The sequence below is a fragment of the Lagopus muta genome, chromosome 1, assembly GCF_023343835.1.
Source record: "Lagopus muta isolate bLagMut1 chromosome 1, bLagMut1 primary, whole genome shotgun sequence".
NCBI lineage: Eukaryota > Metazoa > Chordata > Aves > Galliformes > Phasianidae > Lagopus > Lagopus muta.
In genome coordinates this window covers 114,734,143-114,760,461 of record NC_064433.1, presented here as the reverse complement: position 1 = coordinate 114,760,461, position 26,319 = coordinate 114,734,143, and the positions used below count along the sequence as shown (strand labels likewise).

The 26,319-nt window shown below is 38.0% G+C and overlaps 1 protein-coding gene across 7 annotated transcripts in view; it reads left to right on the top strand.

Moving 5' to 3' along the window:
• The first annotated feature begins 6,226 nt into the window (after positions 1 to 6,226).
• Positions 6,227 to 26,319, top strand: part of GK (glycerol kinase) — a 36,925-nt gene continuing 16,832 nt past the window's right edge. For 6 of the 7 annotated variants that reach the window (XM_048929752.1, XM_048929744.1, XM_048929736.1 and 3 more), the window contains exons 1-13: positions 6,227 to 6,437; positions 14,141 to 14,214; positions 14,845 to 14,951; positions 15,500 to 15,577; positions 16,572 to 16,651; positions 17,657 to 17,794; positions 19,273 to 19,382; positions 19,951 to 20,017; positions 20,851 to 20,868; positions 22,454 to 22,489; positions 23,054 to 23,121; positions 24,655 to 24,697; positions 25,297 to 25,377. In XM_048929752.1, coding sequence (XP_048785709.1) covers positions 6,360 to 6,437; positions 14,141 to 14,214; positions 14,845 to 14,951; positions 15,500 to 15,577; positions 16,572 to 16,651; positions 17,657 to 17,794; positions 19,273 to 19,382; positions 19,951 to 20,017; positions 20,851 to 20,868; positions 22,454 to 22,489; positions 23,054 to 23,121; positions 24,655 to 24,697; positions 25,297 to 25,377 — 978 coding nt within the window. In that variant the 5' untranslated portion in view covers positions 6,227 to 6,359. The remainder of the gene's footprint in view (positions 6,438 to 14,140; positions 14,215 to 14,844; positions 14,952 to 15,499; positions 15,578 to 16,571; positions 16,652 to 17,656; positions 17,795 to 19,272; positions 19,383 to 19,950; positions 20,018 to 20,850; positions 20,869 to 22,453; positions 22,490 to 23,053; positions 23,122 to 24,654; positions 24,698 to 25,296; positions 25,378 to 26,319) is intronic. The other variant, XM_048929721.1, reaches the window with a different exon arrangement.

Genomic DNA, 26,319 nt, shown 5'->3' with positions numbered 1-26,319 from the left:
TCTCTCTACATCCTACTCCAACTTGTTTCCCTGTTCAAATTACAAAGAGAGAGGAACAGAAAGCATGTGGCTAACTGTTATCTACAGACCTGTCATGAAGTTACAGGGAGCAGAACTAGAGAATGGCCAGAAGTACTCATTGGGAGCATTTATCCTTGAAAAACAACTCTGAACTATGTAGGCTGGAGGTAAACTGTGGAAGCCAGCTGGTCCAACCTCCTGTGCAAAAGCAGCAGCAGTCAGAGTAGGTCGCTCAGGACCTGTCCAGTTACATTTTTAGTATCTTGAAGGATGGATATTTTATAGCCTCTCTGCTCCTGTGTTTGACAGCTCTCATTCAGAGGAACGAAGAATGTTGCTTAGTCATTGTCTTTCCTTACATCAAATCAGAATTTCATGTGTTCTGATTGGTGTCTGTTCTCCTTTGTCCTCCTACCATACCATATCTGAGAAAAGAGTGGACCCATCCCCTCCAAATCTCCCATTACTCAGTACAGTCAGCAGTAAGATGTCTCCAAGCCTTCTTGATTCACAGCCGAGCAAACAGAAGTCTCAGCCTCTCCTCATTCATTACCTACCAGTCCCCAAGAGTTCTAGCTACTGATAGCAACCCTTGTTTTGCCTTAAGGTATAACTAGGTCATAAAGAATTTCCAGAAGAAATCTAGACATAACTAAGCTCTCCCATTGGTTTTATGACACAGATACACAAGTACTGAGATATATGATGTAAACATACATAAAGTTGAAAATAGCAGTGTAGTAAAAAACAGGCAATATAGTTCAGTTTTTCTTGACAATAGTGTATCTGTTCATAACTCCAGAATTTCCTGGCAGGCAGCTAACATTTGATTTGATGATATGGAGGTTGAAGGTCCTTGCATGAGCAATCTAAGCTTGCAGTTGCTGATACTTCCTCCTGTCCTTAGTCTCCTCCACACCATCTCCTACTTATTCTTAACCTTTCCCGTTCTTTTAGCTGTGAAAATTTCTGCTCTTGCACCAGCTCTGGCAATCATCACTGTAAGTAAGCCAATTCAGCTTCTTGGCAGAAAACTATGCCCTTTTATTTTCTCTAGGTTTGTTTTCTGCCATATTAATGAGCTCAGACAACTCAAAAAGTGATCCAAGAAAAACCAGACCCATTTCACAAGAGGCAGAAACTGTGCACAGGCAGGAATGGGATGGCAGCATTAAAAGCACCTTCTATTAGTACTGTCTGCTGTGAGTTCAACTTAACTTGTGCCTCTGCTGGTTATTATTTGATAATTCAGCCCTGTTCTCTGTGAGGCCAACAGGAATGCAGGTACTGGTTCCTGAGCAATGTGGTGGATAAGGAGAGCAGTGTTTCATGGCACTGTTCTTCACGTTTGCTCTGGCGAGCATTTGCTGCATGCCAATGGTGAACAGTGGGGCTGCTCTGAGCCTTCCTCCCTGTGTGTAAAATAAAGGCCATAAGCAAGCATTATACTGCTGCAAGAGGCTTTGCAGAGATATGTCAAAAGTTTTTCAGGCTCATAGACAAAGAAGTCTATGGATTCTGTGGGACCTGTGGCTCTTTTCATTACCTTCAGTAAATAAACTGGACCACCGTGGAATTATCAGTACTAAATCCTTAATGCTTTTTGTGTGGATGTTGGGAACTCACCATGTAACAATCAAACTGAAATAGAGAACCAGAAGGGGAGGATACAATTCCTCAAACACACTAAAATACATTTCCCTTCCTATAATTATGTTTCTACAAAAATAGTATGTATTTGATTATATGTTTAACCAACCCTCTCATTCTGAACTCTCTAGATACAGGATGTATCTCCCTTGAAACATTATTTTGTTGTAATTAGTTTTAGTTGTACTGTATGATGTAAGAGCTCAGGTTAGTGCAGAATTAAGAGAAATTGCTTAAATCCAGTGCAGTGATAGCCTCCAGATTCTCATGCAACTGCACCAATGCTCCTTAGTGTTTTCAATGCGGCTGTCCTGGAATTTTTCATACCCACAGCTGGAAGCACAGGTCTAGAGTGTGTGCCAATAGAATTTCAATTCTGACCCAGCGTTCAGGTAGAAAAGTGATAAATACTGGTATTTAGAGAAATTCACCCAATCCTTTCATTCTACATAGTAATTTCACTTGTGCTTATTTTTAGAAATACCTAATATCCAGTACAAGAAAGATACACATGAAAAGCTGTTGCCATTTATGGAGAACAGAGCAGATCAATTCATTTGAGAGAAATAAATAAATAAAAAGATAAAAAGACAGCCAGCAAAACACAGTTTATAAGGAAATCAGTAGAAAACAAACTCAATTTTAATGCTCCTCTTCAATGGAGTGTCTATTTTCCTTCAGGAGTAAATTTTGCAGTGAGTTGCCATAATTTCTATACGGAAACATAAATTTCCATACAGAAATGGAAAACCGGGCATCTCAGAGTTAAGGATTTTGAGGCATGGATTATCAACTATAATGCTAATGAGTATTTCTATTTCTTGAATTACCATTTTATTTCTCAAGAATGCTATATAAAAATCTTGAGGATTTTTTTCTCATTTTTCCATTTTTAGTAATATGATACGTGTAAAGATTTACTGGTTTACAAACTACTTTTCACAGTTGTCAGTATTTGCTGTCTTTAAAAGGTGAGTTTACTTAATTTCCTTCTGTCCACATAAGAAACAGTAACTGCAACGACTGCTCAGGCTTTGAACAGTGTGAGAGTGATTCTAAATATAAAATGTAATTCAGGGGAAAGTATTGTTTAATATCAGGTCAGAAGTAGAACACATCCTACAAGACATCTATTGCATCACTGCAGCCCATGGCTTCACAATAAAACCGTTCTTGCCAAATGGTGACAAAGCACTGTGGACACCTTCCAAAATAAACCTAGTATAGAGAACACAGAGCTGCTCCTCCTGATCTGCTTCCTTTATATCTGTGGAAGGGCTCCCTGCATAGTTGTGCTTCAAACCCTGGATTCAGATGGGAGGGCACTGGTTCCCAAGGTCACAATCTATTTGCGTTTACTCCCTGGGCTGGTATGAGAGACAAGATTTACTCAAACATGCAAGCATCTGCACACTCACACATACCATTCATGTTCCCAGTAGGCAAAAGGGTGTATGTGACAGCCTGACTTGAGGTCCTGGCACACCATACGTATGTACACCTGCTCTGGGCTAACTCCAAATAGTTCACTTCAGCTCTTCCTACAGGAACACAAAGATTGGAGGTCATCAGTAAGGTACAGCAGGATTCAGCCTGCCGAGTTATCTCTGTCACTTACGGGCGGAATGGAAAGACATGGACATCTGGCATGCACACTTTATTTCACACATTATCACATGCTTGGAGTAGCCTGACAGAGTCACATTTTGTCCCCAGTTTGAGGTCAAACAACAGAATCAGCCAGAAAGAGCAGAATTTAGTTACCAATATCCCTCCATACTGCTGATAGTAAATATAAAATAAATAAATAAATGAGACTGAGAGGAGTTATTTGCCACTGAGAATAGTTCTTTACAAACAAAGTTCCTTGTTTCTGAAAAATGTATTCTAAGTATAGAGGTGCTTACAATTGTGTTTATAATCAACATATATCAAATGTATTTGTTACCTAAAAATATTAAATAATAAAAAAAAAAATAACCACTGAATCTATATATATTCAGAAATGGAGAAAACTTTCTATTAAATTTAGTCTGCTGAACAAGAGGTCAAAAAGTTGTACTTGGAATACAAGCAAATCTGCAGTAATTCAATTCCCTTGGGAGTTTGAAAACAAGCATCATCTTCAGAGGTGTGTTGGGTTTGGGAATCAAATTAAACTTTGTTGTAATTAAGTTCTCTGTAAGTAATGGGATTCTCCATTATTTCTGCCAGACTTGAGAGGAGTATATTTAACATTCAAAACCATGAATACTAATTCTTTACAAGTTAAGATTTTTTTCTTCAGCTTGTATGTTGTTCGATGGGGGAACTGATCATTTAAGCAGCATTCATAGACTTGCCTGAGCCAAGCCAGAAGCAAGAACCAAGCCAGAAGCAGAGCAAATGAGTCCATGCAGATACCCATGCTCCTTCAGATACACTGCTTCCACTTCCAAGCTAACTCCTCTAACAGCATCTCAGCAGTACAGCCTCACATCACCTTACCATAAAGGTAAGGTCACAGTTCCACCCTTCCTCCTCTGCAAACAGCCTTCTTGGCACAGGACCCACTAACAGGTCTGCAAATAGAAATTTAAAACTATAGAAAAATGAAATTAAATTAAAGTGTTCAAACACTAAATTAACACCTAAATAAAGGCTGAATGATAGAGTGCACTGTTGCATGGAATAGGAAGAATAAGTTGTTCCCACTGACTCTGTTTTCTGGTGTCTGCCGAAGCTCTTTGATTCTGCCTGTCTTGCTCAAGGGTTACAAAAATGGCTTTGGTTATCACTGCCAGCACTCCTTTTCCAGGTGTATGAAAACAGAGAGAATATTGTTAGAGCATCTGTACAAAAACAAGTTATTTACTATGAGAGTGGTGAAGTGCTGGAACAGGCTGAGGCTGTGGATGCCCCATCCCTGGAGGTGTTCAAGGCCAGGTTGGATGGGGCCCTGGGCAGCCTGGTCTAGTATTAAACTGGGAGGTTAGAGGCCCTGCCTGTGGTTGGCAGTTGGAGATTCATGATCCTTAAGGTCTCTTCTAACCCAGGCCATTCTGTGATAATGTGAAAACTGACAATTTGCTCCCCTGAGGAATTTTCTGTAACCAAGTGATTTTCTGTAACCTGTGTAAATTTTACTCAGGTAAATGTGAAAACATGCAACCATAGGTATTTACTGTTTTGCGTAAGTATTAGTCATGATGTTATTTCTTCATTTTTTTTGGATCTCGACAGACCTCAATCTTTATATAGTTTAAATAGTTGTGTCTTACCTAGTATTAAGATCAGGAACACCCATGGCAAGTTTAAAAAAAAAAAACAAAACCAAAACCACAGAAAACATACCTTTTCTAGTAACTATACTGATGAGCTGAGACTTGGCTAAGATCCCTTGCGATTAATTCCTTGAGCTTCAGCCTGTACAGAGATGCTGTAGCCCCAAGGAAACTTTTAAAGTCAACAGCCGTCACTGCCCATGGCCTTGGGGCAGAAGTGCCCTTCAGAGCGTGGTGCAGCAGATGAGGGACCCCACTGGGTATGGGCTGCAGAAGGTCCCTCAGCAACACAGCCTCTGGAGTTTACAGTAATGAGAATCCTGAATATTACATTTTAGGGTAGCAGAGAATCCTTCCTAACAGTCTAACATTTAGGTGCTTTCTTAACTTTTAAAAAAGTCATTTTTTAATCAAGCCAAAAACTCCTTAAAAAAAAAAGTCATTTCAGACTTTGTAGCTGGGGCTGTAACGCAGTCATTCGCTGTTATTACACAGAAGACAGCACCCACACCAAAACCGTGATGCTCCGACACAGCAGTGCTATGTGGGAAGCGCTGTAGATGGCACAGCAAGCATTACCAACCAGCAGCACTAATCAGACCACAGCAACGACAAAATATGAAAACTTTAGAGAACTACGGCAGACAAGCATAATCTATTTACTGGAGCCTGCGGAAGCCCAGTTACTGCAAGGCTTTGTGACTTCTTGTACGATTTAGTCAGCATTTTCAGCTTTTGCAACTCCACCACGGGCCTTGCGACACGGGCAGCTTTTCCTGAAGCACTGGTTAGCATCAAGCACTGAGAAAGGACGATCGAGATCGTACACCTTCGCTATTTCTGCGGGGACGCCGAGTCAGCTCGCACACAGCGACACAGACCCCTCGTCCTTCCTCGGCCACGGGCGATCCGAGCAGCCGAGTTTCGGCGGACATCTTCCCCCAGGGCGGCGAAGCCTCGCCCCGTCGCCTCCTGAGCGCTTGCCGCCAGACTCCTCCTCAGAGCGGCTCTCCCGCGTTGCCAGAGAAACAGGGACACGCTCAGATGCACGGCCGGCTCCCGCGCCCCCCTCACGAACCGCCTCAGCACCCCCAGCCCAACCGACCGCGGCCGTAGGGAGGAGCCGCGCGCCGCTCATCACGTGACACACACCCCCCAACCACCCCCGCACCCGCCCCTCCTGCCTCTGGCCCATTTCCTGGCCTCTTAGCCCCGCCCTCTCCTCTCCGCCCCCGCCGCGCCCCGGGCGCTGATTGGCTGCGCCCTGGCATTGCGCGCGGCAGCGCCCCCCACCCCGCCCCGCCGGCTTCACTCCGGCAGCCACGCGCCGGTGGCAGCGAGGCGGTGGTGTAGAGCGAGCGCGGCCGTTACCCGCCCGAGGTGCTGAGGGGGCGGCAGCGGCGTTGGCGGTGTCGGAAGGGGTCCATGGCCGCGTCGGACCGCATGGTGCTGGGGCCGCTGGTGGGCTCCATCGATCAGGGCACCAGTTCCAGCCGCTTCCTGGTGAGAGCATCGCGGAGCTCGGGCTGCGGGCGGGCAGGCGGCGGCGGCTTTTCGGCAGCCTCGCGGGGTGTTTCGCTCCGCCCGTGGGGAACGAGCGAGGGGCTGCGGAGAGCCGGCGCTGCGGGCGGCTGGGTCTGAATCGGACGGCTCGGAACCCCGCGAGCTGTCCTTTGGGTGACCGCGATGAGCTGTAGCGTTCAAGCACGCGGTGACCGTGCCGAGTTCCCAGCTGAAAGCTTGGGCCTGCGGGAGGAGCGTGTCAGCGCATCCCGTGCGCAGCCGTGGCTGAACTGCAGCCCCCTCCTCAACCCGCGTCAGAGCCGGGGGGTCCGAGTCTGCGGGAGGGCACGGTTTGTGTAAGGATGGGGTGGCTGATAACAGCCCTTGAGCTTAAGGATCTATCTCCCTGTTATGCAATAGACGGTAATGTTATTCCCATATATGTAACTTAGTATATAAGCTTCCTGCTTGCAGATGTCTGCAAATGCTGTCCTGCCTCCCAGACAGTAAGTCATAGCAACTTGATATTGACGCCGATGATAACTTCCGCTGTGCAAGTGAAATAGTCATTAGATATAAAATGCCAAATTGAGCTGGAAAGATGAATGTGGAATCCCTAGCGTGGAATTTTCTTCCCTGAAGCAGGAGACTGAGTATCTTCCTGACCTGTGTTACAATTATTTCTCAATATCACGACCTTCATGGGACTGTCAAATGACAAAGCACAGATCCGGGGGTGGAGAGAAACTCCAAACTGACAAATGACACCAGTGGGCTATCTGGAATGCCTGTCAGGAGCCCTTTTCAAAAAAAAAAAAAAAACATTGGAAAAGTTCCCTGTAATGCCTGAAAATAAATTCTGTCTGCTTTATGCGTGCTGCTGAGTTCAGTCTTAGTGTAAAAATAAAACACCAGCACAATTAAGACACACTTCCAGCCTTAAATTTGTACTCAGTGTCTTTTTACAAGTACTGTTTATAGGCCTTAACAAGAAATTTCTCATGCTAGATACATTCATCGGTAGTTTGTACACTGTCAGTTTTGGCTTTTTTGTCTTGCATGAGAATGTTTCTGTTCAGGGATCAGGATGCTTTCACAAATAAATAAGAAACCATACTTTTTCACTTTTTTTTTTTAATTTAAGTGTATAGTATTTGTCATTTCTTTCAATTCTTCATGTATTCATCTCAGTTTCTCTAAGTTATTTTCAAAATACAGCATTCTCTTAAACTTGGCAGTGTGATCAAACTGTTATGATAATAAAGTTACACAAATTTAAGAATTTTTTTTATCACCGAGTTAAAAGAAAAATGTGAGGTAGGGAGGAAGAAGAGGGCCAAGCAAACAGGGATCTGCTACAAGCTATGTCAGTCAGTCAGACAATAATGCATGTACCTGGAGAATCTTGTATTAGAGAGAGATTACCAGATTTAGAAGAGAGACCTTTCTTTCAAGCACTTTATGCCAAAATGTAATATGGTGTTCTTTCTGTCTGAGATATTTCCTTGGCTCTCTTGTTACCTTTTGATCTTTTCACTGTGATAGTTGTTCCGCATGCCTTCCTCAGTGATCTTTGTACGTTTCCCACCATTTTCATTAAGTCACCAGTTAAAATCAAATTGTTTGTTACTTTGTGTATTCATCAGGACTGTGTAGCTGTTTCCTATTTTTTTTAAGGCAGTGAACATATGACTTTTGATCAGTTTAAAGATATCTGGGTGAAAAATTGGCTAAGATACTATCAATAGGTCAGAGTTTAAATGGAGGCTAATTTACAAATTATGTTCCACAGAGGATGGTAGCAAGTTTTTGTCAACGGCCTGGATGATGGTTTGGGATGTACTGTCAAGTTTGCAGGTAGTCATGGATTGTGAGGATCAGTTGATTGGAGAACTGGCCTGGCAGAAGTATCATGAAGTTCAACAAAGTCTAATGCTTGGGACAGAAGGCTAAGAAGGCTTAATGGAAGTAGATCTGGGGTCCTGCTGGATAGCAAGATGAACATGAGAGAGCAGAGTGTCCTTATGCTGGTGAAGATTAACCACATTAGGAAGAGTGCAGCCAGCAAATCAAAGGAACTAATTATTCCTGTCTGTGTGCCTCTGATGAGACAGCACTGAAAGTGGAGTGTCTGGTTTCAGTCCCCACAGAGGAACAGAGCATCTGAAAAAGTCCATTTAGTCCAGCAGAGGGTCACTGACATGGTTTGTAGGCTGCAGCATGCAGCATGCAAGGCAAGGTTGGAAGACCCAGGGTTATTTGTCCATGGGAAGTCTATAGGGGCACTGTAATAGGTTCAGTTATCTAAACACAGTTTGTAGAGAAGACAGAATCTTGGAAGTGCACAAGAAAAGACAACAGGCAGTGATGACTGGGTACAGCAAGAGAAATTTCCAATAGATGTAAAGAACAAATGTTTCCCTGTAAGGGACTCAAACACTAGGTCAGGCACCTGGGAAGACTGGAATTTCCATCCTTGCAGGTGCTTAACACCTGGCTGGAGAAGGCCTAGTGTAGCCTGGTCTAACTTTGAATATAATCTTACTTGACCAGTGAGTCAGGATAGACAACTCTGGAGATTCCTTCCAGCATTGCTTATTCGGAGATTCTATATATGAATAGAAACTAAGATTTGTGAAATTCCACTCATGTGAATGAGGCTGTATGAAACAGCAGAACTGAGAAAAGTACATTTCTGTTGCCATCACTCCTTGTTTATCCTTGTATTTCTTACACACATAATACACATAAGCAGTTTTAGCTCATGTGTGGTCTTGCCATCAGAGGACCTTGACTTGGATTTTTTCTAAGCTACTTTCTTCTGCAAGAGCGACTGTAGTTACTCAAGTGAGTTCTCTTTTTTTTTTTCTTCTGTTCAGTTGAGATGAATATGGGTAACAAGTTCAGAGTTAGTTACTAACTTCAGAGCTCAGTACTTTGAATGGCATTGCAATGGCTTCGGCTCATTTTCTTAAGATAGCCAAGCTGGAAAACAAAATGGATAATCTAAACACATGTACTTGAATGATTAAGTTCTGATCTAGATGTTTTGCCAAACACATTCATCAAATATTTGCATCTCTCATTTCACTTTATTTTATTCAATAATTATATCATGAAACTCTTTGTGACTTCTGCTACTCTTGCTAAAAATTTTGGAGTTTTGAGCTAGTGACCATTTGAACCCATGCCTGATCTCTTGAAAGGTTTTTGCTAGATAAAGTCTTTCTGGCATTTTATCCAAAAGCAGCAAGAATTGAAAATATTCATTGGAGGGCCTACACAGTGAAGTACACGTACAGTGTGTCAGTCAACCACAGATTTTTTTTTTCCACCTCCTTGGGCTATTTCTTTTTACTTTTATTTCACTTCCAGAAGAAAGGCTGCAAATAAAAATATATCACACTGTAACAACTCCTCAGTAAACAAAAACTGCCTTTACTTATGATAACAATTAGCATCCATTGAGCTTGCTCTGTGGAGGGGAAACTGTTCTGCTTCTCTATGGAAGTAGCCCAGCATTTCGGGAAAGAACAAAATTTGATTGTATAGCTAACGAGAAGGGTTAAAAATATTGCAAATGCTTTAATTTTTCCCTCACTCTTAGCTTTTTAAAATACATTATAGTTTGGTTTTTATTCCCATAATCTTAAGTGCTTCTGGGGGTGGAGGGGGAGAGGAGCTATTCAACAGGAGCTTTCCAAACAAGATAATTTCTAGGAGACAAGTTAAACTGTGCTCATTCATGAAATCGACCCACTAATTCCAGTCAAATGCTGGGGGTGGAATTACTGTTTGTCTGTCATCTTTTCCCCACTTGGGTTGATTTCAATGCAATTTCAAAACTCCAGCTCTAAGCTTTTGCCAGCAAATCTATAGCTGTTTCAGCTTAATGGAAACTGATGAAAATACAGCATAGGCTAACGTAGCTTTCTGCAGGCAGTTACATAGCTGTCATAAGTAGCAAAGCTTATGAGTAGTTATAAATTACCTGTGTATGAGCCTCATATTTGTTTGCCTCATGTTTCTGTTCATTCTTTCACAATTATTACAACTGATGAGATCTTTTCTATTAAGAAGTCAAGAGTAAATGTAATGCCATGCAACTATTTGCACTCCTTAATGTTCCATCACTGGTGAGATTCTAGAAAGAGCTTGAGTTAAATGATCAGCCCTTCTGTTTGTTTACACACAGTGTAGCTGTTTAGGTGTTCTTTTTCTGCTTTGTTGTTGTAAGATTCAAAGCTCTAGCTCATATTCTTTGTATGATAAATCAGTTGTGAGTAGAAGGAAAGTATTTAATCCTTTTTCTTTAATCTCCCACCAGATAATTCAGTACATTTCTGAATGTTCACTGCCTTCCATCAAACTTGTAGCTTGCTCCAAAAGTAATGCCTCTCATTTATTTCCATTGAAAATACAACAGCTACAAAAAGCACAATAACACTACTTGATAAGTTCTCAGCTACAAAATACTGCTTTTCAACACAGTCACCACCATTAGCTATGCGTTTTCACCAGTGATGAATAAGAGCCTGCATGCTGTGCTCAAAAAAATCTGCACCACTGCTGTCACCACTGCAGAAATGCACCATTCACTGCCACACTTTGCTAACATCCACAGATGTTCAGCGAATGTTGATGAATGTCAGTGGGTGACATTTCTTCCACGTGGAGGAGTTCAGTGACACACCTCTGCTTCATCCGCACTTCCACGTCAGACCCATTGCGTCAGACTGTCCCTCTGCTGCCATCTGTCACACAGCAGTAACACACCATGGAATACTGGTGGGAAGGTTTGACCCCTAGTGCCACACTGCCGACATCTACATCTGACATCATGGGCCAACATAACGGAATAGGAGGCATTTCTTTCAGAGCAGCCTTTGTAGCAACACGTATTCAAATGGCATAGGCAGTTCCTCTGTAAATACTGCTGATACAATGAGGGCAAAATTGACTGACATTTTTGAATCTGCAAGAATTGAGAGATCTCTATCGTATATTGAAATCAGTTATTAATGAAAATGAAAGGAAGGAAAGCAGTGCTGCAAATACACCTCAAACCTGTCTCAACAGGAATGTGATTGGCCTTATCTGAATTAGTCACTGTCACCTCTTTCTTTCTCTCACCACTGTCAGTGAAAAACAAAGACACAGTTTTTCCTTTTTGGCTACAGTTCGTGGGGAGTCGGAGCTCTGTTTTCTTCAGCTTTTTTCCTGCATCGTTTACCATTTTCCTCTAGGTTTAAATGTAATGTTTCATTCATGTTTGGCTTCCTTCTGTGTATCAGAATTACCACAGTATAACATAATGTTGTTCTCAGCGAAACTTTTTAATCATTGCCCTAAGGTACAGGGAGCGTCCACTGCTTTTGTTGAGGATGTCAGAAGTTTGTGGTTTTCTTTGTGATAGATTAGGAGAGCGTGTTTACCTAGTTCTTCTCTATGGGCACTGGAAAGATCTATGCACTTGTAGTGACACTGGCTTTGCTGAGAAATTACTCCTGTTAGAACAAAAGGGGACAAAAAGCCTTTCTCTGCTAGGGCTTCACCCTTAATTATCTGCAGGCCATACACTCTAGATTTAATGAATGACCTTGTCTCATTGAGTCTGTATTTATTTCCTGCTAACAGTAGGAATCATTATGTACTGCTTTCTGTTTCAAAGAATACTTAAATGATTAATGGTGAATGATTACTCAGTGATATTTAACATTGGTAGATAAATATAAATAAATATTTAACATTGATATACAGATATAGATACATAGATATAAATAAATACTTAACATTGGTTAGATAAATATGTATTGAACCTGTGTTCAATATAATATCTTCAATCTTTATAAAACCTTTGTAAATGTTACTACACTTTTGGTAAAAAGGGAACGTCAAGTAAAATTGTCTATCTACATGCATGCAAGACAATCTCTCCTATTAACTCTATTGCTCGGCATTTTAAGACCCTTATCCAATTATACTACTTCCTTCCAAGCATGTAGTACTTATAGAGCTTACCTCTTAGGAAAGCTTCATGCCAAAGCAGAGCTTGCAGGTGAAATAAGCTAAGTAAATACAGTGAAAAAAAATACAGTGATGCTTTTTTCTTTAATGTCTCTAGGTGGTAACAGAAAATAAAGAACTTGTACCGCTTTAAGAATTCTTTTCTGTGGAGCTGAGTAGGAGTATTAGCGTTTTCCAGAGACGTGGTGTTGTTTACATCCTTGGAGGTTCTCAAAATCTGCTTGGAAAAAAATCCATGAGCAACCTGGTCTAATCTGATAGGTGACCCTGCTTTGAGCAGGTGGCCGTACCAGAGGTAGCTACCCATCTCTAAGGCCCACGCTATTCTGTGATTTAAATTTGTAACTAAAATGTTTCTAAACTCCAGTTTCTCTCTAAAGATACACTTTTAGGTCTTAGAGAAACTGGAGAATCAGAAAATCATCTGTTCTTTGCAGTAGTTGGTCCAGTAGTGTCAAAGTAGACTGTACTATCTAAATGAAATCAAGAATTTATAGATTAAAAGCTTTAAGAGAAGTTACTAAAATTTGTGGAATGAGAAGATTTCCAAGCAAGTCTAGAAAAGATTCAGTTGTATCTTAGGGAATGGGCGGGTATAACTGAATTTTATACCTTGAGTATGAGAGGAATTGTCTAAATCTAATCCTGCTCAGTTTGCTTACTGGGAAAAGATAGGGTGGTGTCCTGCTGCCATGTTCTCCAATTGACCTGATTCTCTGGTTAGATTTTATTTCCCAGGTTTCTGAATGTTCTTTAGACTAAAGGTTCTGAATGGTGTTAGTGAGAAAGAACTATTTTCCTAGGAACACTGTTGTTGACCTGTCAGTTATTCATTATACAATCAAGTTGAATGTTTTACTTGATGTCATTTTGGCTTGGCACAGTGGATTACTTTCAGAATCAGGCCACTGTTAATGAAAGTTAACGTGTCTTCTGTTTCAGTTTCTACTGCAAGGCATGTTTCCTAAAGAATGGCTATTAGTATAGCACTCAGGATTCTCTCCTCTCTTTCATCTATTGCAATGTATCCAAATCTAAGTCACCCTTCTGCATAATCTTCTCCTTTTTAATGCATTGTGTTGCTGCAGTCATTTTTTTTCTTCTGAGATTGTGAGCTCTGTATATGCAATTTGCACTGAAACAAATAGGTTTCTGTCGAGGTGCTTATTCATTTTTCACAATTGGGTCCCTTCTACTGGCTCTAAACTGGATGTGATTATCTGTCTCGTAAAAGTTGTCACTTTTCCTGAAAGTGACATGATGATAGCAGTCTCTCCTTTTGCCATATCTGTGGCATCAGAGTAACAGAGCAGGAGCCAAAGAAAAGTTGTTATCACTAGCGTTTGGTACTATACTCACTGAGAAGTGTATTCTAATATATGTCATTAGTTTAACTTCTAAAACCTCCTCAAGAAAAGAATATGGTTATTTCCCATAATTGACAGCAAAGCTTACCAAAATATTCTTTGCTCCTTAATTGCACGAATTCACACATCTGAACTCAGTTTATGGATATTTGGTTGTTTGTCTGGGTTTTTTGTTTGTTTGGTTGGTTTTGTTAATGATAGATGAGATAATAACTATCAATTATGATTTAACTATATTCCAAATAATGCATTTATTGTTGTTTAAACCTCTGTGTTCATAGAAAATCCAATTGTGTAATTTATTTGCAGGTATTTAATGCAAAAACAGCAGAGCTTCTGAGTCACCATCAAGTTGAGATACAGCAGAAATTCCCTAAGGAAGGGTATGAATTTTCTGTAGCTTTTTATTCATTTGTGTACATTTTGATAGACTGTATATACTGCCATGTAGGCATGACCAAAACTTAAGTTGATTAATAACTACTGAGAAAAGAGTATCTGCTATAAATGACTTTGTGGTAGGAAACATGACGTAAAATAAATACATGGGGCATCAATATGAGTTATGAGTTGTGAAAAGTAAAGAGACTTAGTTTTTCATTCTGGCCAATCATTCTCTTGCAGTCTTGTTTAAAGAGGTTAAGCTACCTATTTTTACAGTTTAATCATATTCTTCTGCTTAGTTCATAGAGATTGTTTAGTTTGTTCTCTGAGATGTGTTTTGTTTGTTTGCTCTTGACATATCTATCATTTGCCCCTAAGGCCTCTGCCCGAGATAGAAGAGAATTATTGTTTTCTGCAGACAGTTTTGCTATGAAATACCATTTACTCTTTAAAAAGGCTTTGAAATTTATTAAACATTTTATGGATATGTAAAACATATCCATAGCTGTGGTTGTGACAAAATGCTCAGCTGATTTTAGTTCAGAATTGATTTTTCTTTTCTCTCTCTAAATGTAACTTTTTGACTTGCATTTTTTGTTTTATTAACTGATATTTTCTGTTTGTTATAGATGGGTGGAACAAGATCCAAAGGAAATCTTAAAGTCAGTCCATGAATGTGTGGAAAGAACCTGTGAGAAACTGCAGCAACTGAACATAGACATCACTAACATAAAAGGTATTCCAAGAGGAAACTGGTGGCTTTAACATGCTCATAGTTGAGCAAGTCAGATTCTCTATTTTTTAAGCCAATAAAGAGAAAGGTGGCGGCTTGCCCTAGACTCAAAGAAAATATTGAGAGTAGTTTGTTTGGGAGGAATGATAAGAAAAGATATTGCTCATGTATGTTAGTAAGGCAAAATCTACAAGAATAGACTTACGTAATCTTGCAAAATCACAGACATGAGCAATGAATGAGGAAATTCTGAAAGATAAACTGTTCAAGTATTATTGGTGAAAACTAGTTTACTGTCAGTGTTCATGTTGTCCTAATTTGTGGAAAAATAAAAAGGATTTAGAGCACTGTAAAAGATGAATGCTCAATTTTTAGAAGTAATCTTTCTAGATTGTAATGTGAAAAAGTTGGAAGCATTTTATTTCCCATTTACTTGCCTCTTCTCCTTACATGTTCCACCCTCATCTCCACCTCTCCTTTCCCTCCCACACCCCCAAAAAGTGGAAAATAAACCCTCTGAAAAGGATACTTCTTTCTATTTTGTCCTGAAGCCATTGGAGTTAGCAACCAGAGGGAAACAACAGTGGTTTGGGACAAGACGACTGGAGAACCTCTTTATAACGCTATTGGTAACTACTATACTTTTTGGACTTGTAATCATGTAAAGTGAGTGTGTTGTAGAAAAAAAGCTTTCCTAGTTCTATGCGCATCTCGTTGCGGCCTGGCCTACTAACTTCTTTTGAGTGTTTGAGATCCATCGTTAGCTGCATGTTTGTATACATAAGTGCCACATTCTGTTACAACTGTTACCTAATAACTTAATAAAACACCTAATAAGCTTTTAACAAAAAGCAAAGTTCCTGAAGGGTTTTGGACATCTTAGCATGCCTTGAAGCCCTGACGTATGCGAAGCCACTTCATTTGAAATGAAGGAGCTTACTAAATGGTCAGGATTCTTGGGATTTAACTTTAAAGTAAATATTTTTTGAGTTTAAAAGAGTACTTAATGATTTGGAGTTGTATTTTTTACTTTTCTTGGCTTTTCTGCTTATGCTTGCTGAGAAATTGTGATTATCTAGATTTGTTCACTCAGCCTATGTCAAATGCTAGGCAATTTAGCATTGTACTACTGAAAGACTAGGACTTTGATGTGTTTAAATGCATGTTATTTACAGCTTTATTGTAAGCTCTACCATGATAACTCTGGCATAGCACTTTAGTTCAAAGTTTCATAATTACAGTAAATAATCAACCTACTGTTTGTTTTAATCCTCTAATTTGATAGTATTCATCTGCTATAAGTGAAGTAGTATTAGTCATTCACTTGTGCTCTAGCAGAGAAAAATATGTGTTCTATTATGTGGAAAATCATGTCTGATATTGCAAATCATGAGTTCTTCTAAACTGAATGAGTTTATCCAATCTTTTTTTTTTTTTTTTTTTACAACTGTACTTTAAAAATACAATGGCAATGTAATATTAATTCTGTATTTAAAAAAAGAAAAAAAAAGGAGTAAAGATAGGAATTTACTGGCAAATACTTGAGTTTTGTGAAAACATCTTACTCATGTCACTGTTGTTGTAATAGATCATTTGATTAATTTATTTTATTCATGTTTCTAGTGTGGCTTGACCTAAGAACTCAGTCAACAGTTGAAAGGCTTCTTAAGAGAATTCCTGGAAATAACAAATCCTTTTTTAAGGTAAGAGAGATTACCGAATATTAAATAGTAGCTCAACTCTTACTGTTATAGTAGATATTATATAGTGTCATGAGGTATTTCTTGAAAAATTCCCTAAAACAAAGTCAGTCAGTCCTAGCTTCCAGCTTTTCAGATAATAAAAAATGTACATAATACACTTACTATACACCAGTCTGAGACTGGAAAATATTTATTTTCCTCAAGTAAATTGGTAATACGCCTTAAATATTTCAGTAGAGAAGTTAGATGGGCAATTGTGAGACTTCATTATGTGCTTCCTGTCTAATAACTAAATATTCCTCCAAAAAGGAAGAGCAAGTAGGAAAAAAAAAAGTTCAAAAATCATTTATTGATATTAAATATTTCATTATCATTTCTCATCATATGTTGTAGTATTGAACTCATTTGCAACCAATCTGAGAACTGCAAAGATATTTTATAAGAAGCAATATTCTTTCTAATAAGAGTATCAAAGTTTGAAAATAAATGCTTGCAGAATAGTATCATAATTCTTCTATTTACATTTTCCTTGACTGATTATATAAAATATTTTATATGTCTTCTTACAGCCAGCAAACAAATGTGGAGAGTATATAAATTTACTTGCTTCTAAGTTCAAGTAGAATACAAATTCTGTCTTTTGTGTAGCGTGCTGCTCGTCTTTGTCAAATTCACTTTCTGTCTGGTCATATTGAGATATCCTAGATAACTCTGGATTTCTGCTAGCAGCTGTTTCCACATGAAGGATTTTTGGCCTGGATTTTGTGCAGCTTTGATCTTTGCCCATTATGCAGTAGTTCTTTGGGTTTGATATTTTCAGACTTGCTTATTGAAAGCTTACTATTTATTTTAACAAAAAGTTCGTATTTTCTCTGAGTTTTGGGTGTTGGGTATTTCTTTAACGAAGGTTCTTTTTATATTTAGCAACAGTAGTTGTGGAAAATATCTCTGCATTATGTTAATATTTTTTTTTTCTTTTTTCAATTTATGTTTTTTATTTTGCAGTTTAGGACTGGTCTTCCACTTAGCACCTACTTCAGTGCAGTGAAACTTCGGTGGCTTTTGGATAATGTGGAAGAGATTAGGCAAGCAGTTGATGATGGAAGAGCAATGTTTGGAACTATTGATTCGTGGCTTATATGGGTATGTATTTGTGAGTTTATTATCACTCTTCTAAAAATGGATTTCAGTTTCCTGTATGCAAGTTCCTACTAAAAAAATTTTCTCCTGGAGTTGTAAACAAAACAAAATTTTTAATATTTACTGACTGCTTGTAACAACATACAGTCATCTTCTGATCAACTGCATAGTCTTCTTTATATAGAAAAAAAGGATTTTTTGCATCCTACAGAAGTTCTGCAAGTTCACTTGCTGATCAAAGCCTGTGTAGTTTGTAGCAGAACTTATAGGCAGGGGTTTGGGATCCCAGCAGGAGCACTGATACTTACTGATACTTACAAACTTGAACTTTAGAAAGATGTATTAGCCACTTCTGTAAAATAAGAATCCAGGAGATATTTCTGTACCCTTACTATCTTTCCCATGCCTTTATTCTACTGTATCTGGTTTAGTGCACCCTCAGCAAGTTTGCTGACGACACCAAGCTGAGTGGTGCGGTTAATACGGTGGAAGGAAGGGATGCCATTCAGAGGGACCTCGACAGGCTGGAGGGCTGGGCTCGGGTGAACCTGATGAGGTTCAACACGGCAAAGTGCAAGGTTTTGCATTTGGGCCGGAAGAACCCCAGGCACCTGTACAGGCTGGGAGGAGTGGTCCTTGAGAGCAGCTCGGCAGAGAAGGACCTGGGGGTCCCGATGGACGAGAGACTGAACATGAGCCAGCAGTGCGCTCTGGCAGCTCGAAAGGCAAATGGGATCCTGGGCTCCATCAGGAGAGGGGTGGCCAGCAGGGACAGGGAGGTGATTGTCCCTCTCTACTCGGCTCTTGTGAGGCCCCACCTGGAGTACTGTGTCCAGGTGTGGAGCCCTCAGTACAAGAAAGACATTGAGATTTTGGAAAGGGTCCAGAGGAGGGCGACTAAGATGATCAGGGGGCTGGAGCACCTCCCCTATCAGGACAGGCTGAGGGAGTTGGGCTTGTTCAGCCTGGAGAAGAGAAGGCTGCGGGGTGACCTCATTGCAGCCTATCAATACCTGAAGGGAACCTACACCCAGGAGGGGAGTAAACTCTTCAAAAGGGCTGACGACAGCAGGACTAGGGGAAATGGTTTTAAGTTGAAGGAGGGAAGATTTAGGTTAGATGTTAGGGGGAAGTTCTTTACTAGGAGAGTGGTTAGGCCCTGGAACGGGCTGCCCAGGGAGGTTGTGGATGCCCCGTCCTTGGACGTGTTTAAGGCCAGGTTGGACGGGGTCCTGGGCAACCTGATCTGAATATGTATGTTGGTGGCCCTGCTAGGCAGGGGGGTTGGAACTACATGATCCTTGGGGTCCCTTCCAACCCGGGTGATTCTGTGATCTGTGATAGTTGTTGCAGAAGCATCGGTGTTCCCACTCCCAAGCTGAAAGCTGTGTGAATTTAGATTTTGTTTGTAATTTGTTGTAGTAAACTTGTACCTTCTCATGCTAAATACTGTTGATTTTATTATTATTTTTTTAATTCAGTGTTTGACAGGTGGGAAGAATGGAGGTGTTCACTGTACAGATGTAACTAATGCCAGTAGAACGATGTTGTTCAACATTCATTCCTTGGACTGGGATCCTGAGCTCTGCCAGTAAGCTCATTTTATAGTAATAATGTTATTTAAGTGGATTCTGTAAGTGATGTGTTAAAAAACACTCAAAAGTAAGAATTTCGTATCTAGATAATAATCAGCAATTACTGATGTATTTACTGTTAATATGTAAGATTTGTTGTTAACCAAATGTCCAAATTACAAGCAATTTTAAACAGCAGAGCCTTGAATTTTTCTGTGGGTAGAAGACTATTTCATGAAAACAATTCAATAGTTTGTTTTTTCATTAATTTCAGTTGCAATGATAGTGTTTCTATTTTGAGTTTAAATTTAATCACTATATTATAAATGTAGTGTTGGAAGAGGAATGACTTCTCATATGGAAGAGTTAAATGTGTCTTCAAAATACCCAAATATGTTCTGTTTTACTTTCTAGTTCAGTGTCACATTTATGAGAAATAGAGAAACATATGCATGAAATCCTAGATATTTAAGTTCCCTTTATATTTTATTTCCTTATACCTTAAACTTATTTAAGAAAATAAATACAAAATCCTTCCTGATTTAGCACTGACCATATCTATACCTTATTTTGTATTGTGCTCAGATTCTTTGATATTCCTATGGAAATACTTCCAAAAGTACGAAGCTCATCTGAGATTTATGGCCTGATGGTATGTTTGTGCATGTGTGTTTATCTTGTAAAAATATGTTAATAACAATTGAGAGAATTTTCATTCAAACTAGTGGCTTTCTCTGGACTAATATTGTTTGATTTATGACTAGTATGTCAATATGTCCTGCTGTAAGATATTATATGAAGGTAAATATCTGCCAGATGTTAAGTGTCAAATAGACAAAACAAATGGGAGAGGTTTTTGATAAGCAGCAAAATTTGATTTTTGTTGACAAGTACTGTGGAAACTACCTTTCAGAATGCAAAGATCAAAAGTAATGAGCTTTTTTTAATGTGAAGTTTATTTAGGAGTTAAAAATGGATTTTTGTCATGGGCCTGAGATTTCATATTTAATATGATGTAGCAGTTACTCTTCTGTTAAAGTGACAGATAATTTATTCCTAAAATAAGAATATCCTTCAAATAGGATAAACTGGATATTGTGATTTCTTTATTTTTTCCTGGCATTTCACACCGTTGTTTTCTAAGGACATCCAAGCATTTTGTAATTAGGACAAACTAAAATATTTTTATTTAAAATGTAAATCCCACTTGCCTGAAACGTAAATAATTTTACTAATATGTCATTAAAGATGCTGCTGGAAATCATTACTGAATTTCACTAATTTGAAACATCAGATAAGTGTGAGTTGTAATTAAGTTGAATGAGTGGAGCAAACAAAATACTTCTAGGCAGTAAGGTAATAAGAGATGAGATACTACATTGTGGCACCTGAAGCAGAATAGCTGGTCAGTTTAAATTTGTACTTGTGTTTCTTTTCCCCTTTCTTCCCACTTTTTTTTTTTCTTTTCTTCCTTTTGCTGACTAGAAAATCTGTCCTAGCCTGGTGAGTAAAGGCTTCTATTAGGCTCACCACCTGTATGTTATCCACTCTGTTTATATGCTATGCATTTCCATTGATTTTAGGATTAGTAAAAGCACACTTCCTAGTCCAATAAACTTGCAAGTATTTCCAGATTTGAGATATGGCAATGAGCATTCACACCAAAATTGTTTCTAAAATACAAAATATTAAATATACAAATATTAAATATAAAATATATAAAAATCTAAAATATACTGCTTATGTATGTGTGTGCTTTAGTTTGCGAGCTGCTGAATATTTATTTTCATATTGAAGTAAAAAATAGATCTATTGTCTAATAAGAGTTATACTGAATTACACTGGGGTTTTTAGTGCATTTTTAAAGTGAATTACCTTCAATCCAGTTAAATTAAGTGTGAATAAAAAAAAATCAGATTGGAAATGCACTTGCATGGCTTCACTGAAAATTCATTTTTACAGTTCTATAAAGAAAAAAAATTAAAGACAGAGATAAATGTTGTCAAGATATATATTTATTATGATACCTACTGCGAGAATGCAACTGAAAAGCTATGTGGTAGTGTTTGGAAGAGGTTCTAATCCACTTGAAATGCTGTATCTTAAAGTCAGGCATCTGTCTTTGCATAACAACTACTTTTTTTCTATTCACTTTACTGTTACACTTCCACATTTAAAATTTGACACAGACTGCATGTTACACTGCACCTTGTCTTCTGTACACTGTCTGTTCAAAAAACATATGTATTAAGAACTGTTGAGATGACATCAAGTGTACCTGTAAAATTCCTACTCTATTTTAGGAATGAGCTGCGTGAAGCTGAAGTCCAGTGTGCAACTCAGCCATATAGTTCATGTGACTCTTTCCTGCCCTATTTCCTACCCTAATGAGCTGCATAAGTCCAATGTGCAACTCTGCTCAATCATATTGTTTATTTGACCCTTTAGGCATGAAAGCCTCCTTACTTTTTTTCTTTCACTGACTTTAAACCAAGCACAATGCATTTCTATTTATAGTGATATAAAAAGAAGAAAGCTCTGGGTTTCATTTACCTCTACATTCTTTGTATTAACTAAGATGTAGTTAATTTTAAGCAGTAAGTAGTAGAGACTCTATGCTATGAATCTCCGCTTTTCATATATATAACTTAACAGAATTTACTCAATTTTTTTCCCTTCTTACTTCTCTCACGTGTTATTTTGTTCTGTTTCCTCCCAGAAATCTGTCTTTGTGTGTTATAGCTGTAGTTCTTCACTTCATGCTACATTCAACAAATTCCTAGAAAAAAAGTTTCTCCTAGAAGAAGTATTTTTCTCCAGGATGTTGTCTCCCTTATCAATATCTTACATCCATTTTCTGTCTCTTAGTAGAGATTTTTAATAGAATTGCAATAGTAAAAAATACATACTTTGAAGCCAACTTCTACAGCATTAGTGGCTATCCATTTTTGTATGACTTCATCTATTTCCTTATGCATGCAAATTTTTATCTCCCGAGTCAAATACAAGTTTAGCTTCTTTTTGATTGCCTGAAACTGTATTAATGCAAAGCTGATCTGGAGCTTTTCTTTCTCTTTTTATGACTCAGAAATCTGGAGCTTTGACAGGTGTACCAATTTCTGGGGTAAGTCAACTTTAGAACAATTTTGTTGTGAGACATAACTTCACTGCAAAAATTTTTAAGAAGAATGAATCTTGCTACAAAAATGTTGTTGGTTTCCAAGTGTTTTAACTTCATATTTAACATGAAATAAATTTTGAAGTGGAATTTATACTGAAGAAGATCTGGCTGTGGAAGTACAGCTGTCAACTCTAACGCTTATGTGTAGTTACATTCAAAACTGAGACTCTCTAAGGAAATGAATAGCATTACAAAATAGAACCAAGCTCTGCTTTATATGTAAAAGGGATTCAGTATATACATAATCCAAAAATTTGAGGCAGATTCTCATCTTTTTTTCCACAACATGCATGAAATAATTTTTAGTTTACCATAAGCATCATGACACATTTTATTTGCAGTTCTTACAGAGAAAAGAGGATTATCTATACAGGTTTTTCCTCACTTTCAATTAGCTGTGTGTTCCTAATAGGTTTGAGCTATGGTTAAATATATCTGTTCATGTTACTTGTTGGTGAATGTGATTCATATGAAGACATTTGCTAAAAAAAAAATTCTTTTTTTCAGTGCTTGGGTGACCAGTCTGCTGCTCTTGTTGGGCAAATGTGCTTCCAAGATGGGCAGGCAAAAAACACGTAGGTTATGATGAATGTTGTGAGATAAACAGTAGGTCGCTGCTCTGTTTTAAATTTAGTATTATGTTCTCTTCTGAGCTAAATGCCAAATACTTTTGTAGTTACCACATAACTACAGCTCTACCTTTCAACTGTGTTGATCTAGAAATTAAACCGTGTCCTGACTTTTGAATAAAATATTGAAGATATTAAAGTAAAATAGTTTGTGATGTGCAGTTTGGAACAAAGTCACTGTGAGGAAATATCTCTGTGTGAAAGAAGGTTTTTAATTTTAAAATACACCAAAACACAGAGCTAAGTAGTTGCTATTTAAATAGTGTGATCTAAAGTTAAACAAATACAGGCAGTGTGCATAGATTTCAATGACAAAAACCACACACTACTGCTAGATAGGAAATGTTCATCTAAGTTACAGTGCTTAGCTTTGGTTCTGTGTATTGGTCATGGAGAATTTTAAATCTGATTTTTTTCCTAGTTCTCAGCATCTTATTTTGCCTTGTTTAAAGTAGCTGATCAGTTAAATCAGGCAAGTGGTGTAATCAGATATTTATTTGAGGAAAAGCTGTATGCTTAAGTGATTTACTGTTTCATTTCCTATTTCTTGCTTAAATGAACATCTAGGTATATACACAGCATTGGACTTTCACAGATTTAATTACACATTAATTTATACTTGTTGCTAATTAACCTTCAAGTTATCTTTTATACTTACGCACAAATCAAAGTTAGTAGCTTTGTATTTTGTTAAAACAAACATGCTTTTGAGCAATTTTTTCACAAAGTATTTTTATAAAAAATATTTTGATAAAATAAGAGATGTTTGGAAAAATACCTTCCGAAATCTAAGTATCAGATTATGTCTCAGTATGAGATTTCTAGCCGATTTGTGATACTACTTTATCCTTTTTATTCTACAAATATAACTGAAGACTTTTTCGTTAATATTTATAAGCCTTGGATTTTCAGACTGTTAAATAAAAATGAATTCTTAATTAGTTAGAATAAATGAACACAGAGTATGAGGCTACTAAACTATGTTTTTGTATGTCTGTGAGCACATATACATGTAGTGCTTCAAATGAGATACATGCAACTTTTAGAAGTTGAATGTGTTTTTTTAAAAAAAGCAATCTTTGTGACAGGAACAAAGTTTGTTGTATTTTCACCTTTAAAAATTTGAACTCAATGTTGTGAAATATTTAGTTTATAAAGTGGCTTTCATAATCAGCTTAAACTGAAGTAAGTAAACACAACCAGCAAAGAAGAATTCAGACTCAGCTTTCAGCTCTGTCTGCTCCATGATAATTACTGTCCAAGAAATAATCAGAGAGAGAAGTGTGGAACTAGATTTTTCAGCCTCAAGCTGCATTTAAATAAACTGTGTTGGAATGGTTTCATCATCTATTAATGGTAACATACAATTTGAGAGGAAAAAATGTGGTGTCTCCCTAGGGGAGTAATGAATTCAAGAACTGCAGTAACTGCTTATCTCTTAAATGTCCTAGCTTTAACTTTTCTTTGCTCTCATGCTAGGTATGGGACAGGATGTTTCTTGCTGTGCAATACAGGTCAGAAGGTCAGTTGTGTCTTTTTCATTTTTCACTTGTTTTTAGCAAACTTCAGTTAAATAGTTGAGTATAACTATAAATACATCATAATCTTATTAGCAATAATTGTATTGCTGGAGGTAAGGGAAAATATTGAATTGCATATTGAAATCGAAAAGAAAAGGAAGTAATAGTTTGTTTAAGGTGTTTCAGTAAGATTCTTATTTCCTAGCTGCCTAGTGAACTTCTCATAGTGTCTTGCACTTCCCTTGTGTATAATTCTTAAACTCACTCAAAAAATGCTGAGTGTTGTGTAACTTACATGCTCTATTCTTTGTCTTGGCTATTTTATTCTTTATTCTTTCACACTTGTTTCTCTGTAGTACTAGTTATTAGTTATTTGGTATAGAAAGTCTGGAAAGATCCAGGGCAGTTAATGAAAATGAAAAATTAAAACACAGCATTTCAAGGGTTTTATCTCAGTTGTTTCTATAATTTATTTGGTTTAAACTTTCTATATATCTTTTTTTTTTTTTCTCAGTTTTATCTCTTTTTTTTTTTTATCATTTGCATGTGCTTAAGTAAATATTTTCTGCCTGTGTTTTTTCTTTCTTCTTACCCTATTTAGTCCGTGTTTTCTGACCATGGTCTTCTAACCACGATAGCTTACAAACTGGGCAGAGACAAACCTGTTTGTTATGCATTAGAAGTAAGTAAAATAATTTCTTCCTTTCTATAGAGATACATAATTATGATTACTTTTGCTTTTTAGTATCTTTCTGTTATCTCCAGTGAAACCATTCAGTTGCACAGAAATTAAAATGGCTTTCTGTTATAGCTTTGCGCCTCAAGGCTTGTATGTGGTTTTGGTTATCCTATCTCCAACCCAGATCACTTAATCTAAAAAAAATAATTCTACATTGAATTTCTGGGTATAATGTCTGAAACATTTTTTTTCAGTTTCACAGTCTTTCATAAATGTTCTAAGTAAATAAACAAACCAAGATGGAGTTTAAAAAGGAAAATATACTGAGTGTTTTAGCTGTTCTGACAAAAAAGAAAAAGCATGACTAGATGTCTTCTATTTTTAATTTCATTCTAATGGTTTTTACTTCAAACTTAAAAATCGGAGCCAAATTTCTGAGACAAGATACATCTAACAATTAAGCTCTTTTTACCTACTAAAACATGGGTGCCTATTTCCAGTTCCTTTAGTTCCTCAGTTCTCCACACAACTCTGAGGATATCCAAAATCTGTAGAAAATTGGACTTTACCTATAACTTAAAGTTTCATAGTTCTAAAACTCTGCCTCTGAAGCACAGAACAGCTCAACATCTGTTTGACACCAGTGCTTCATTGGGTCCAGCAGAATTATTCTTCCATCTCTGTTGATTTGTGGGCTTGATTTAATAGTTATTTTTAAAAATGCATCCTGAATTGTCTGCTACCACTGATCTTTTGAAGAGAGCCTATGTTTCCTGTGTTGAAGAGACCAAGACAACACACAGGATTTTCTTCTCTGGGAAAATAATTTGTGGCTTACAGTTACCAGGATGTGGGAAGTTGTATTTGCCACGTTCTGGCAACTTTGGGATTTTCATTTTGTACATATATGTGAGAGGTCTGGTTTGTTTTAGATCTTGTTTGAGA